Consider the following 12,986-nt stretch of genomic DNA (forward strand, 5'->3'; position numbering starts at 1 on the left):
GTGGCCTCCCAGTGACACCCTCTGATCCCCAGACAATTATCCTTTTGCTTCCTGGTCACCTTTTTCGTCCTGGCACGACCAGCACACCACATTTCCAACCTTGTTCTGTCGTGTCCATGTCAATCCTCAAAGAGCCAACACTGAGAAAGGCAAAGTACCACCACCATCTTCTCACATCCTGTCCTCTGCCAGCAGGGACCGACCTTTTTCCAACACAACTTCCTTCCTTTTTATAGCCAACATTTAAGCCCCCATACTAGATTACTCTTACCTTTTTGTTGGTCTGTGTCTTCTGTTTTGTTTCAAGACTGAAACCAATCCAATTTAAAGTGATGTCATGTCAGAAAGACAGGAAATGACAGGTTATGTGATCCACATAACAAATTAACAAATTAACAAATATTGATAAGGCTCATCCAGGAAGTGACTTGTGCTCAATGCACAAAGGTGGCCTGGGGTGTAGACTGGGTCTTGGGTTTCTGAGCTCCTGGTCAAGTCCTACAAAAACTGCCTAGAACTTTTCTAGTACCTACATGTCTTGCTACCTAAATCTCCATCACCATAATGCCTGTGCTCCTCCCAATAACAACACTCCCTCTCGCTTTGCCTTTCTCACCACCCTATAAGTAAAGATGGGCTGATAATTTCAAGCAGGGATCTCTGTGTCTGTGTATGTGTGTGCTTCTGTGTGTGTGTGTGTGTGTGTGTGTGTGTGTGAATGAAGAGCAGTTGTGTATCAACAGCTGTGATAAAGAGCATGAAAATTACCTTGGCACTCACAGCCCATCAGGTATGTCAGGTCAGCAGGGCTGGATTAAGGGAATTCTCCCACTGGGTTCAGTATCAACATTATTCTTGCAACTAAGCTGAAAAGAAACAGTCCAAAGCGACCTCCCCCTTGCAGGAATTGGTGAACCCTATCTAGCCATGAGGCTGGTGTGGTTAGATGTCATTCTCACTGAGGGGATTTATTTGAGCTCAAAAAAGCCAAATTGGAGGCTTGATACTGTCTATTCAAAGGGTTAGTTGAGATGCAAACACCAAGTCCATCACACCCATCTAAAATGCTGAGTTATCACACCCATCTAGTGAAAGGCTTAAGATCACTCCTTTCTCAGTGCTCCTTTGGCACCATTGGAGTACTCAGTGCTGCTTTTTCTTTTTATTGTTCCTCTCTGTCCAGTATTGTTTGGAGATTTGAAAATTAAATTAATTGGCATCTTGGAGCATAAGTTACAAGGTGGCTTTATTGTGAAATTGCAGTGTGACTCACAGAGGCTGCAGATCCACTTTTGAGGATCTGTTATTTTTGCCTGTTGTTTGTCTCCACGCTGGCTTTGCAGCAGGACCTGCAGCCACACAATGCAAGGAGCTGAGAAACGGCAGTGCGTCACCCCGGGTGTGGCTGAGGAGCCTTGTCACAAGGAGAGATGGCAAGATTACAGGGAGGATCTGAGCAGGATCCAGAGGAGGGCGAGGAACAAAATGTCCTGCAACAATAAAAATATCCATTTATGTGCGTGGCTCAGGAGACAAAGAGTTCTGCAAAGTCCCATTCACCTACTGGGGGGAACAAATTCCAAATGTCAGAAAGCTCTGGCAGCAGACACAAAGGTAGACAGGTGCACGTGCAAAGAGCTAAAATGGGGCAAGCTCTCCCAGGAGTCCAGCTCCGCTGGCAGCCGGGAGCTGCTGCTGTGGAATGGCAGCTGTGGGAAGGTACCCTTGTGTCCACTCAAAGAGTGGCACCACTTGAATTTCTTGAGCCAGAAACAAGTACTTCTGGGAGCAGTAGAAATTTTGCTGCCTGGTTTCCTGTGACTCTCTATTTTGTGGTTGATTATCTGAGGCTAATAAGGGGCAAGAGCTGAATAAAGCTTTTCCTGTGGTCAGGGCATCCTGTGTGGATTCTCTGGAGTCTAATAATACAGTTCACCTTCCTCTTCTGCCCTTCCTTCAAGAGGCACTAATTTGGATGTCTGTCTTCTGCACAAGTGCCAAACTTTCAGAAATCTGTATGAACTTTTTATCTGTAAGGATTCTCTTGCAAATGTGTCTGAAGTTGGCCAGCTTAATCCAAAGCTGCCATAGCAATATACACATAGATACCTTATCAGCCAAACCTCATTTGTTTAGGAAGAAAGGATTCATTTAAAAAAAAAATAAATCACACCTTCCCCAAAGCAATAACACATAATCTGTGTGGTGAGCAGGCCTGCTTTAGAAAGGCAGGGCCCAACTTGTGATAGTTGCTTAGCAATTAAGCAAAAGGCATCTTACACCAGAAACATCAACCACAGACACGGGTCTTACTGGGGAGCTTCATCAGTGCAACTGTGGCATGGGAAATACAAAAATAAAATGCTCACTGAGAGGGTACTGGCAGGAAATACCCCAGGAGCACAGGGCAGAGGGATAGACTTTGTGCTTTCATTTAAACAGGAAAGGTAGATGGAAACAAAATAAATTAAGCTATACTTAAAATAAAGATTACCATACCCTAGGCCAACAGAGGTTGTAACACCTGACCTAAGAATGGGTGGGGACGTTTGGGAGAACGGAAGGGAGGCCTGGAAAATGGTGGCATTATCTAGATAAGTTTCATGGAATGAAAATAAACAGCCGATATCTGCTAAGGGGTACATGGAATAAGTCCACTCTGGTGGTTCATATATTTTTTTGTGTTCATGAAGAATTGGGTCTGCCAGAACAACAGGCTGCCATGGAAGTGGAGCTTATTTAGTTTCTACTCATGTACCTGTTTACCTGACCTTTGAGGTTACTGGCAAGAGCTCCTGGTGTGGAGCTGGTGTTTCTGAGCTGGTGTTTCTGTGCTGTTTGCACCCTCAGCAGAGCCCAGCAAGGGGAGCACAGCTCAGTGCTGGGCTAGGTAGTGCTGGAAGTTGGCTACAGGACACTGATGCCGCACTGTGAGCTGTTTCCCTGTGTCTGTGCCACCTGGCAGTGCTGCTTTTTTCCTACAGCATCGTTGTAGAATTGACACCAATTCCAACTCCGTCACAACTCATCCCAAAACCAGCCAGTTAATGGGATCCTGTTCATCAAAGCCTTCCTGTTGTTTAAGAAACACTAGCTGCTAGCTCTCTGCTAATATGAATGGAAGGTTTTTTTCCAGAAGGATGTCATGATAGATAACAATTACTACTTCTCAGAGACCTGAAAAATAGTGGTGTAGATATGTCTCTGGGCATATGTATGTATAAGTACTTAGGAGACTCCAAAAGCTTATCCTAAAGGTATAATCCTGCAAACTGTTGACCATTCTGGCTCCACTCCAGCAAAGCACTTAAGTATTTGGTGAACTCAGGGATACTTTTCACATGCTTCAAGCACATCCATAAGCACTTCATTGGAGCGGGCTCAGAGGCTGCTCCAGAGCCACACCTTGCACCAGAGAACTCTCCCCAAGCTAGTCCCACTCTCTGTGCCTGGTGTGGCCACTGGCTTCCTCACAGCTACCAACAGGCTACGTCAACACTGACATTATCTGGCCTTGCTGAAGGGAAAAAAAGTTGCAGTGGATTCAGGACAAGCAAAGTGAGAGGGAGGCAGTTTTGCAGGCAGTGCTGTAGACAAAAGATGTCCCTTCCCAGAATCAGCAGTCTCTGGGCAGCAATAAATCCACATGCTAAAAAATAAAGCAAATCCTAAAATAAACAATTCAGGCTTCGAAGTGTACAATAGTCAATTCATTTGAATAATTGGGTGTAACTGTAGGCAGAGAGAAGCTACAAGACCAGATGTGCATATAAAGCTAAACACAGGATTTAATCAAATCAGTCCACCATCTGGAATGAGAAGAAACATCATGTGACAGACCTGGTCAATATGTGAAAATGGTACAAATTTTTGGATAATGACCTTAAGCTAAATCAGTGTGTCACAGGAGTTAGAAATGGAAGGATTCATAAAATTGATTGCACCAGTTCAACTAAATCACATCTGATTTTACTACATTAACACCATTTTCTCCTACAAACTGACCTTAGGTGACCTATCACAAATAACAGGCTGGGATTATCAGCAACACATACCCACAGGTAGAAATAGCTCATGACAGACTAAAGTTCATATGCACACTTCTACCCATACAAAATAAATCCTACCTATCAAACGACTCTTTTCCAAGCAGCTGGTGTTAAAACCCTCCAGGCAGCTGTGTTTAAGCCAGAGCTGCAGAGAGTGGATCCTGATTCTTTGGAGCTACCTCAGGAGCAGGAGCTGCAGCAAGGACTGGAAACAGAGGAAACAGTAAAGCCAAGAGCACAGAGTTAGGCCACTGCTAGAGCAAAGGGTGTTCAGTGGGCTGAACTCAGGACTCTGGTGCTTTGGAAACCCTGGGCTGGGACATAATGTTTGCATGGCCCCAGATGGGGTTGACTTTGCAGTGTCAGCTGGAAAATATCACACCACCAGGCAAAGCCCCTGGGGATGGCCTTGGTGAGCTCCTGGGTTCCTCTGGGCTCTGGGGGTTCTGGGTTGTCCGTGCTTAGGTTTGCAGTTTGCTGTGGGACGAGGGCTGCATGGCAAGGAGGGCAGGTCTGGCTATCTCATCTGCCAGGACAAAGCCCAGCTTGTGCAGCAGCTCTGACAGCAGGGGATGGGGCTCATCCACACAGTGCCTCTTCCATCCTCCAGCCCTGCCAGGACACTCTTGGCTGTCCTGTGGGCTCACAGCTTTGTGCACTGCAGCGAGGCAACCGGGAAGCCAGAGTCAATCCAGATCAACCAAAAGCAGAAGGTGCTGTTGCTCTGTGACATTATGATGGGTGACACAAATTGGGCTGCCCCCTCTTTCCCCAGCATTTCGTGCTGCATCCCTGGTACCAGCAGCCTGGACGTGCTGCAGGATGAACTGCACCAAGGCAGGGAGGGAGAGAGAAGAGCCTCCAGGAGGTGACAGCCACTTGATATAATCTATGGGGTTTAAGTTTTTGGTGCAAAGCTTCACTGACTTAGCAGCATGTGAGAGTGTTTGTGGGTTTACAGATTTACTCCAGTGCTCCAGCAGATCATCTTCCCCTTCTGCTGCCTCTCTGGAAATAGTTCAAGTCAGTGTATTGTGCACATAATTGCTACTGGCTTTCCCAGCCTCCATCAATCATATTAAAAAGACAGACAAAACCTAGGGGTGTCACCAAACCAACAGGGGGAGGGATTTTTCTGGCCTAAAGTGACAGGAGTTGGGGGAGACCATGTGGCTACTCTGACTGTTTTCCACACATGCATTTTGTTTATGGTCTGTGTGTGCAAAATATGTCAGGAAAAAAAGCTCTCATGGGAGCAAGGAATCTGTCCAGCATGTGGCAAACCCCCATTATGACCCAGCCCTCTTCATCTGTCCTGCTGTCATGCCAGGGGTCTTTCTCCACAAGCCTTTTCTGCAGCAGGAGTCAACTGAGGTAAAAAGAGGTATTTAAGCATCACCAGCTCCCACAGAGGCTCAAAAGTATCCTCAAACAGCCCATGGGTGTTGAAAGCCAGTCTGGTGCTCAAGGTGAAGGGGAGGGACACCTTGAGCCCCATGGTTTGAGTGACTTTGTGGCTTGCTGTGCCTCGCTGGAGCTGGTGGCAGGGCTTTTTTTTTTTCTTCTTCTTCTTTTTCTAACAGTCCTGCATGTCACCATGGAGTCCAGCCCCCTTTCACAGGGGGATGTTAGAATAAACACACATTTCAACACTCCTTCAGCTCACCTCACAGTCCCAATAACAACAGTGCAATATTTTAAACTGCTTCTGCAAGTCTCCTTTCTACAGGGCAGTTGAAAGGATATAAAAGCATTTTAACAATTTTATAGATCATCTCCGGAGCGCTATTGTGATGTGAGAGAACGGGAGTTTTGTTGCCATTTGCCCATGGACAGCTGCCAAGCTCACCTGTCTCCACCGAGCCAGTGAGGGCCATATCACATCTCTCTGGAAACTCTGCAGCCAGCTCTGGATGGCTTCTCACTTTACTTATCTGAAAAACACGTTGCTCTGTTTAACCCTTTCTCAGCACTTGCCTGGGGGTGTTGCTCAAAACAGTCAACTTCTCTTTGGGCTTAGGGAAAGTAAGAGCTGTGAGGTGGATTTGGAGAAACCTGAAATCAGGACCCTCCTGTGCAAAAAAAACTTCACCCACGTGAAAATTCCTCTAACCTTGCAAGTCATCCTACTGACCTTGGGCCAAGTGTCCACAGCTCTTCTTTTGCCACTCCCTGATCAGAATTAACCAGCCTCCAAATCAGACCCTTCTTTAAAATCCTCCAATTCCACAAGGTGCTGACTACATCTTCCTATGGGCCACCTAATTATGTAGGGTCCTGCTTCTAATCTCAAAAATTATAATGAAAACCCTCCTGTGTATGGTTGACACAGGAGAACTATGCAGTTTTCTTTGCTGGTGTTTAGGAAATATTTACTGATCCTCATGAGGAAGGTGTGACAGAAGTATAGTGTAATCTACTCCCCTGTGTAAGGATTTCTCAGTTTCCATCCCTACAAATGAATATTCTCCACCCTCCTCTTCTCCTGGAAAAAAAGAGTGCATAAAATGATTCCCCGTCACATTCTTCCACTGATCTGGCAAAATACAGTGAAACACAGCAGAGTTTAAACGATACGGAATATGCAGGCATAGCTTATCTAAGATAAAGCGTGCAGATCAAAATCAACAAAGCCTCACAAAAGAAAGCCCCAAAAGAGCTTTCATCTGCCTGATCCCATTTCCCTGCCTACACTTCTTTATACTCTATTGCAATACATTAGTTCTGCTTTAGTTTCTGCTCTGCAGCAACATTTCTGCTTAAGAAAGATTCTGTTGAGTCATTACCAGCATCAGCCAAACAGGCTTTTCAAGAATGGAGGAGAAAAATAAAGGCTGTGGTTTTCAAATTAATTCCATGCTGCTTAACCCTTAAATTACTAGTGACTTTCAGACTCTCAGCCAAGTCAATGCTGAGCAGAATTTGGGGCTGTTGTGCCTGAGACAGAGAAATGTCAGTGCTTTTGTCAGTGATTGACCGCTCAGGCAGTGCTGGCCATGCACCTGGAAGGCAGAAATTGTAGTGAAGGTCTCTGCTGTCCAATCCATGTCCTAAACACTGCCTTCTTGCTTGTAAACACTGCCTCAAATAACCCAGACCCACACGTAAACAGAGGGAGGGAGAAGGGGTTTTCTACCAGAAGCTAGCAGTTGTAGGTACACGAATGGAAGAGAGACCAGCACAGCTCTCCCTCTATGATGTAGCAGAGATTCTCTACTTCTTCCCCCAGCAGGTTGTATTTAGGAGAGAATAGTGGTTACCAAAGAGATAGAACATGAATAAGCTCCTGGTACCTTGAGGTTTGAGGGGGCCCACAGGGGAGCCAACACTTGGAGTGAGAAGAGACAGAAGAGGCAAAAGTGGATAAGGTGATTTTCCTTGCCTAGGCTTTTAAAGCAATCTCAGCCTGCTAAGCTTTCAGTCCACCCTGCCAATGGCTATTTCCAAAGTTATCTTTGCACAGAAAAAGGCTGGAATCGTTCTCTCTCTCATTCTCTCTGCCTCCCTTTTTAATGAAAGCTCAGTTTAGATCTGATATCACTCTAAAAGGTTTGCTATCAAAGTTTATTAGACCCACTGGGACAGATCACAGTTTGCAGAGGCTCATAGTTTCAAAGCAGATAACTGTAAAGTGAACCATTCAATGTTCTTCAAAATGCTCCTTTTTCTTGGGCTCATCTATAACACAAAGCTGCACTGTGTTCAAGCATCATTAGAAGTGATCCCAGCTGATTACATGATGCTGGCCATAGTTCTGCCTTTGGAGCAAAGTCAAGCAGCCCCCGGCCCCCAGCCTGTCCCACTGGGTGATGCTGAGGCGAGTGGGAGCCATTTGCAGTGAAGGCAACCCCTACCAGCACAAAGGGATAATGCTGGCTATGTGCTCCTAAAAAAAGATCAGAACTTTAAAAATACTAGGAAGCACAAGTGCAGCTTCCCTTTAAAAATTCATATTTGCCTTTCCCTGCTTAATGATAATGATAATAATAATAACAATTAGGAAAGACTCCTCTACTAGGGACTACAGCTGAGAAATTTCAGCTAGAAAGCAAAGAAATGAGAGAAGGAATTCACGTGTCTTCCTACAGAATGGCTGTTCTTTTTTTTTTTTTTTTTTATGAAGTCATTAGTGTTAATATGAGGTTTTTAGTAGGCTGTCCTCCTAAAAATGCATGGGAATAAACACCAGATCTGGTAGGATCTCTGACTGTAACATGTATCACTGAGGCATCTATTTACAGTGTGAAGGGAGGGGAGGCTGTTTCATTTCCCAGAACAGTAATGGAAAGCATGATGTCCTACAACCAAGGGTGGTGAAGGCTGGGAGAGGTACTGGGAAAAAAAACATTCACAATAAACAGAAGAGTGAAGGAGAGTTTCAGGGCAGATATTTGCAGGATGCATCATCATCAACCCTGGGAAAGGGCTGAGAGACAAAATGGTTGAATTGAGTCCTCGGGCCAGCAGTGTCTGTCCTTCTGCTGCCATTTTCCCTGTGACTTTGCAGTGTCATCTGCTCTAGAGCAGCAGGCTGGACAAAACTCAGGGAGCGGGTGGCTCTCAGATGTCCATGCTCCCTGCCAGGCTTTTTCCTTGCTTTTGGCCTCGGAATGCCTCTCACCAGAAGCATTTGCAACCATCTGACAGCTCTTCTGCTCTCTGATTCCCTAACAGGTCATGCAGATGGACCAGAAGCTGGATGACATCCTGAGAGCGCTCCAGGCTCAGCTGGGGGATCAGCTCCAGGCACAGATGCCAGGGCCAGCCACCCCACGTGTCAGACATGCACAGACACCCACAGAGTCCCCCCCAGTGACCCAGAAAATGTGAAAGCCAGTGGACAGCCACACGTGACCCTCTCGCTCTTCCACGTCCGGGTATTTCTCAGTCTTGGTGTCTTCATCTGTGTCATGGGTGAAATGAAATATTCTGCAGTAGTAGATTAATGAGGAAAAAAAAATAGAAAAAAAGAAAAAAGAGAAGAAACAGCAAGAAGCCAGTCACGACCTTAGGAGAGCACATAAGTGCTGCACCTGTTTTATTTTAGCCATCTTTAGCTTAACTCTGCCAGCCCGTGGCAGCTCAGTTCCCATCCCCCCAGCCCCATTCGGGCTGAGCACACAGGCACAGGGCATGCTGTCAAGGGAAGCATCCCAGTCAGGGTTAGGATGACCCATTTGTGGGCACAGAAGGGGAAAAGAACTGTTCTTTTGGCATTTAATCACTAAGTTTAATGCTCACAGCATGCCCGAAAGGGGGAAAGGAGCCAGCATTTGAACATGAAACAAATGGAAATCAGTGAACAGGAAAATTAAACAGCATGTTTTGACTTCTACCAAGCAGTGAGGATCATAAGAAGGGCAGATTTATATGCTAGTGTGAATGACAAAGTAAAGACAACAGACTACTGATTAAAAATATGGAAGTGTACACAGGCTGGTTGACATATGAAAGGCTGAAGCAGAGACTTCAGCTAATTAAAGCAAAGGGCTGCCAGTGAGATGAGATGCATGTTGGAACAGACAGGCAGGAGAGATAGGATCTGCGTAGGCTTACTTCACCAGAACACTGAAATAGTTATCAGCTACGCTGATGACTGTTATGCAAAATGTTCTCAAGCTTTTACCTTCATTCAGCAGCAGTTGTTGACTACAGTTGCCTTAATTTTAACATAAGGAACCTGCATGGTAATTGGCTGTGAACTATCTGTGAAACTGGGTTAAAGCCACCGAGTAGCAGGGTGCTGCAGGAGGGCTGCAGCTGTGGTTGAGTGTGACAGGGTTCCTTAAAGAAAACAGAAATGCACGCACTGTTGATGAAAGTTAATCGCTGTTTAAATAAACTGCTGTATATCGTTTTAAATGCTAGATTTATTTTTTGCCTTGTAATCTGGCTGTAAATCGAGTGCATGTGCTGGCTGACGTGCTGTTGTTGAGGAACAGCTCTGGTGCAGGTAGCTGGGCTCGCAAACTGCAGATGGAAATGCAGGTTGAGATGCAGATTTAAATGCAGACTGAAGGACAGGCTGAGCTCTGGGTGGGAGCCCAGGACCAGAGAATGAACTGCCGACCTTTGGGATGACAAAGGGTACAAAGGCAGGTGAAAGCCAGCCAGCTGAATGGACACTGAGTCACAGCAGCAGCCGAGAATTCCCGACATTTTGGACAACAAGGGAGATGAAAACAAGTGATGGCAGCGAGGTGGATGGACACGGAGATGGGGGCAAGAGCCGAAGACTCGGGAGGAAGAGTGGGACTGGCCATGGGGACACTGTGATGGGATAAAATCCCAGGGGTTCCTTTGCTGGGGTCCCTCCTTGGAGGCAGCAGCTTGGGCTGTGTCTGTGTCACTGCCCCAGGAACAAGTGGCTTTATGGAATGAGACATCTGGGACTCTGCCACCTCTGCCATGGCAAAGCTGGTGTGATGTGAGTGGGGTGTGTGGGAAGCCAGGCCAAGGAAGGGCCTTCAGTCCCAGAAAGTCTCTGACCTTGGGAGTGCCACTGCCAGAGAGTCCCAGAGGGAATGGTCTGACTGGGGAGTTTCCTTAACACTGCCACTGTGAAAGGATCTTACCTGGCACTTCAGAAAAGGGACAATACAGCACTGCTGCTAAAGACCTAAATAATAAACCAAGCTAAAATGGGTGCAGTGTTACTTACTCTAGTCTTTTTAATATATTTGCATAACCAACAATTTGAATGAGCAGAAGACTGCAGAGCAAAGACCTGATTCCTGGGAAATCCTAAATATATTCTATTCCCACTCATATCCGTGAAAGCCAAGCCTGCATTGCATTTAAAGGCAACCTGAAAGACTGGTCTCTTAATAAGCATTTATTTGGACAAATGAGTGGTCCATTTCAAAGTAATCAAATTAGTTTCTAACTATTACCTGTCCCTTTAAAACTCTTTCCCAGGTTTGTGTGTCTGGGAATTCAAGCTTGGAAAGAGCACAATGAGACTGATTCCAATCTTTAGATTGCAGGCGCGTCTTAGACAGAATATTAATGATGTGTGAGAGGCAATAAAAAAAAAAAGAAGAAACAATGTGGTTTTAATTAAATCAGCTGACAAGCCGCCATTCCATCTTGTCTGATTACTGCAGAGTTGCTGAACATGACCAAATACAGCATGTAACATGGGGAAAACAGTAAATAATCATTGCCAGAGCACTGAGTTGTTCCTGGGTTTCCGTCAGGGTCATGAGCTTCTGCAATGGTCCTTCATAAAACATCCCTGACTGTGGCCAGCCAGAGCTAAATGGGCAACTGGACACCAAATTAGGGTTAACACTATTTCATCAGCCACAGGTAAAAGAAAATAAATCTGCCTGGAGATTCTTTTGCCACAGAGGTTCTTAAGGGGAGCAGTGCAGCTTTCAGCAGAAGAGCTCAGGGATGGTTGTGGCCAACACAAGGTGACATTTCCTTTTGCAACACTGCAGATATTTGTGTGATATCCTGATCACTTGGTGGACCAAGTAATGCAACAGTGTTTTACTTACTCTTCAGCCTCAACAGAAGTGTCTAGGCACTATATATATAGCAACACCTACTACTCTGAAGTGCCTGGAAAATCCAGCTAAATAGAATACAAGTTGTCACAGCTATGGTGAGTGTCAGAAGGGATGAGTGGGTGCGAGGAGAAGATAAAGAGGCACACAGTGGTCCCTCCAGAAAAACAGAATGTGTGCCAGACTGTCCGTACGCATGTGTGTGCGTACACGTGTCTTTTTTAAACTCAAGCCAGGGTTTTCCCATCAAGCCTTGAGTGAGACCAGACCCTGAACTTTCACAGGTTTTAAAATCCAGCAGTGCTGGCCATACATCCACTTTACAGCTGGCACTGTGGACACCAAAGTGTGGCAGGACCTGGGACCAGGATGATCCCCATTGCTAGAATGGAGAGATGAGGTTGTGGCTTGAGCAAATTGCAGGAGGAAGGAAGAAGCCTGGTGGGAGACACCCTTTTCACACCATATGAAGAGATTAATGGTAAAAAAATTCAAGCAACATAGCTTAGCCATACTTAAAATCTCCACACCCACAGCTAAGACAGAAGTTGCCATCCAGCAAAATCTTTCTGATTGCCCAGGGGGAAAAGTACCCAGAATTAGCACTGATGTGACCACGTGGTGACACTTCCTGACCCTTCTTCTGAGCAACGATGGTTTGGTACAGGCACACAAACTGTATATTAATGCATTTGCACTTGGCCTTGTTGAACTTGATGTGATTCTCATGGTCCCACTTCTCAGGCCTGTCCAGGTCCCTCTGGATGTCATCCCCTCCCTCAGGCCCATCCATGCCTGGCTCAGCTTGCTGTCACCTACAAACCTGCTGAGGAGGCACTCCATCCCACAGGCTGGGCCACTGAGGAAGATATTAAGTAGTTTTTTTCCCAGTACAGACCCTTGAGGCAAGTCACTCATTGCTGGTTTCCATTTTGACATCGATCTGTAAACTGAAACTCTCTGGATGCAACCATCCAGACAATTCCTTGTCCATCTAACTTTCCATCCATACCTCTCCAATTCTGAACTAGTAATGTCAAGGGGGAGTCTATCAAAGGCCTTGAAGAAGTTCAGGTAGTTGATCTCAGTTGTCACTGTTGTAGAAGGTAAGTAGACTAGTCAGGCATGACTGCATTTGCTGAAGTCATCTTCAGTCTCATTAATCTCCTCCTTGTCTTCCATATAATTCAACAGGACTTCTAGAAGGATCTGTCCCATGATCTTACTGGGCACTAAGGCAAGGCTGACTGGTCAGCAGTCCCAGTGTTCTGCTTGTTCCCCCGTGTAAAAACACACATGCTACCATGCATTCCCCCTTGACAGTGGCTGTAACACAAGCCAAAATGACAGAAAACATTCCCAGGGTAAGTCCATGTGTGTGTTTTTATCTCCATTTGTACTGACACTGCTCACTGGCGTTCAC

The 12,986-nt window shown here is 45.8% G+C and overlaps 1 protein-coding gene across 2 annotated transcripts in view; it reads left to right on the top strand.

The window, feature by feature from the left end:
- LOC128788749 (potassium voltage-gated channel subfamily KQT member 1-like) overlaps positions 1-9,911 on the top strand; it is a 405,996-nt gene extending 396,085 nt beyond the window's left edge. The window contains exons 1-2 of one of the 2 annotated variants that reach the window (XR_008431191.1): positions 7,323-7,417; positions 8,724-8,896. Coding sequence is in view for 1 of the 2 variants with exons in the window: in XM_053944006.1 (XP_053799981.1) it covers positions 8,724-8,879 (156 nt within the window). In the remaining variant the exon portion in view is untranslated. Of the gene's footprint in view, positions 1-7,322; positions 7,418-8,723 lie in introns of those variants that run through there. The other variant, XM_053944006.1, reaches the window with a different exon arrangement.
- Positions 9,912-12,986: the final 3,075 nt, after the last annotated feature.

The sequence above is a fragment of the Vidua chalybeata genome, chromosome 5 (assembly GCF_026979565.1).
Source record: "Vidua chalybeata isolate OUT-0048 chromosome 5, bVidCha1 merged haplotype, whole genome shotgun sequence".
Taxonomy (NCBI): Eukaryota; Metazoa; Chordata; class Aves; order Passeriformes; family Viduidae; genus Vidua; species Vidua chalybeata.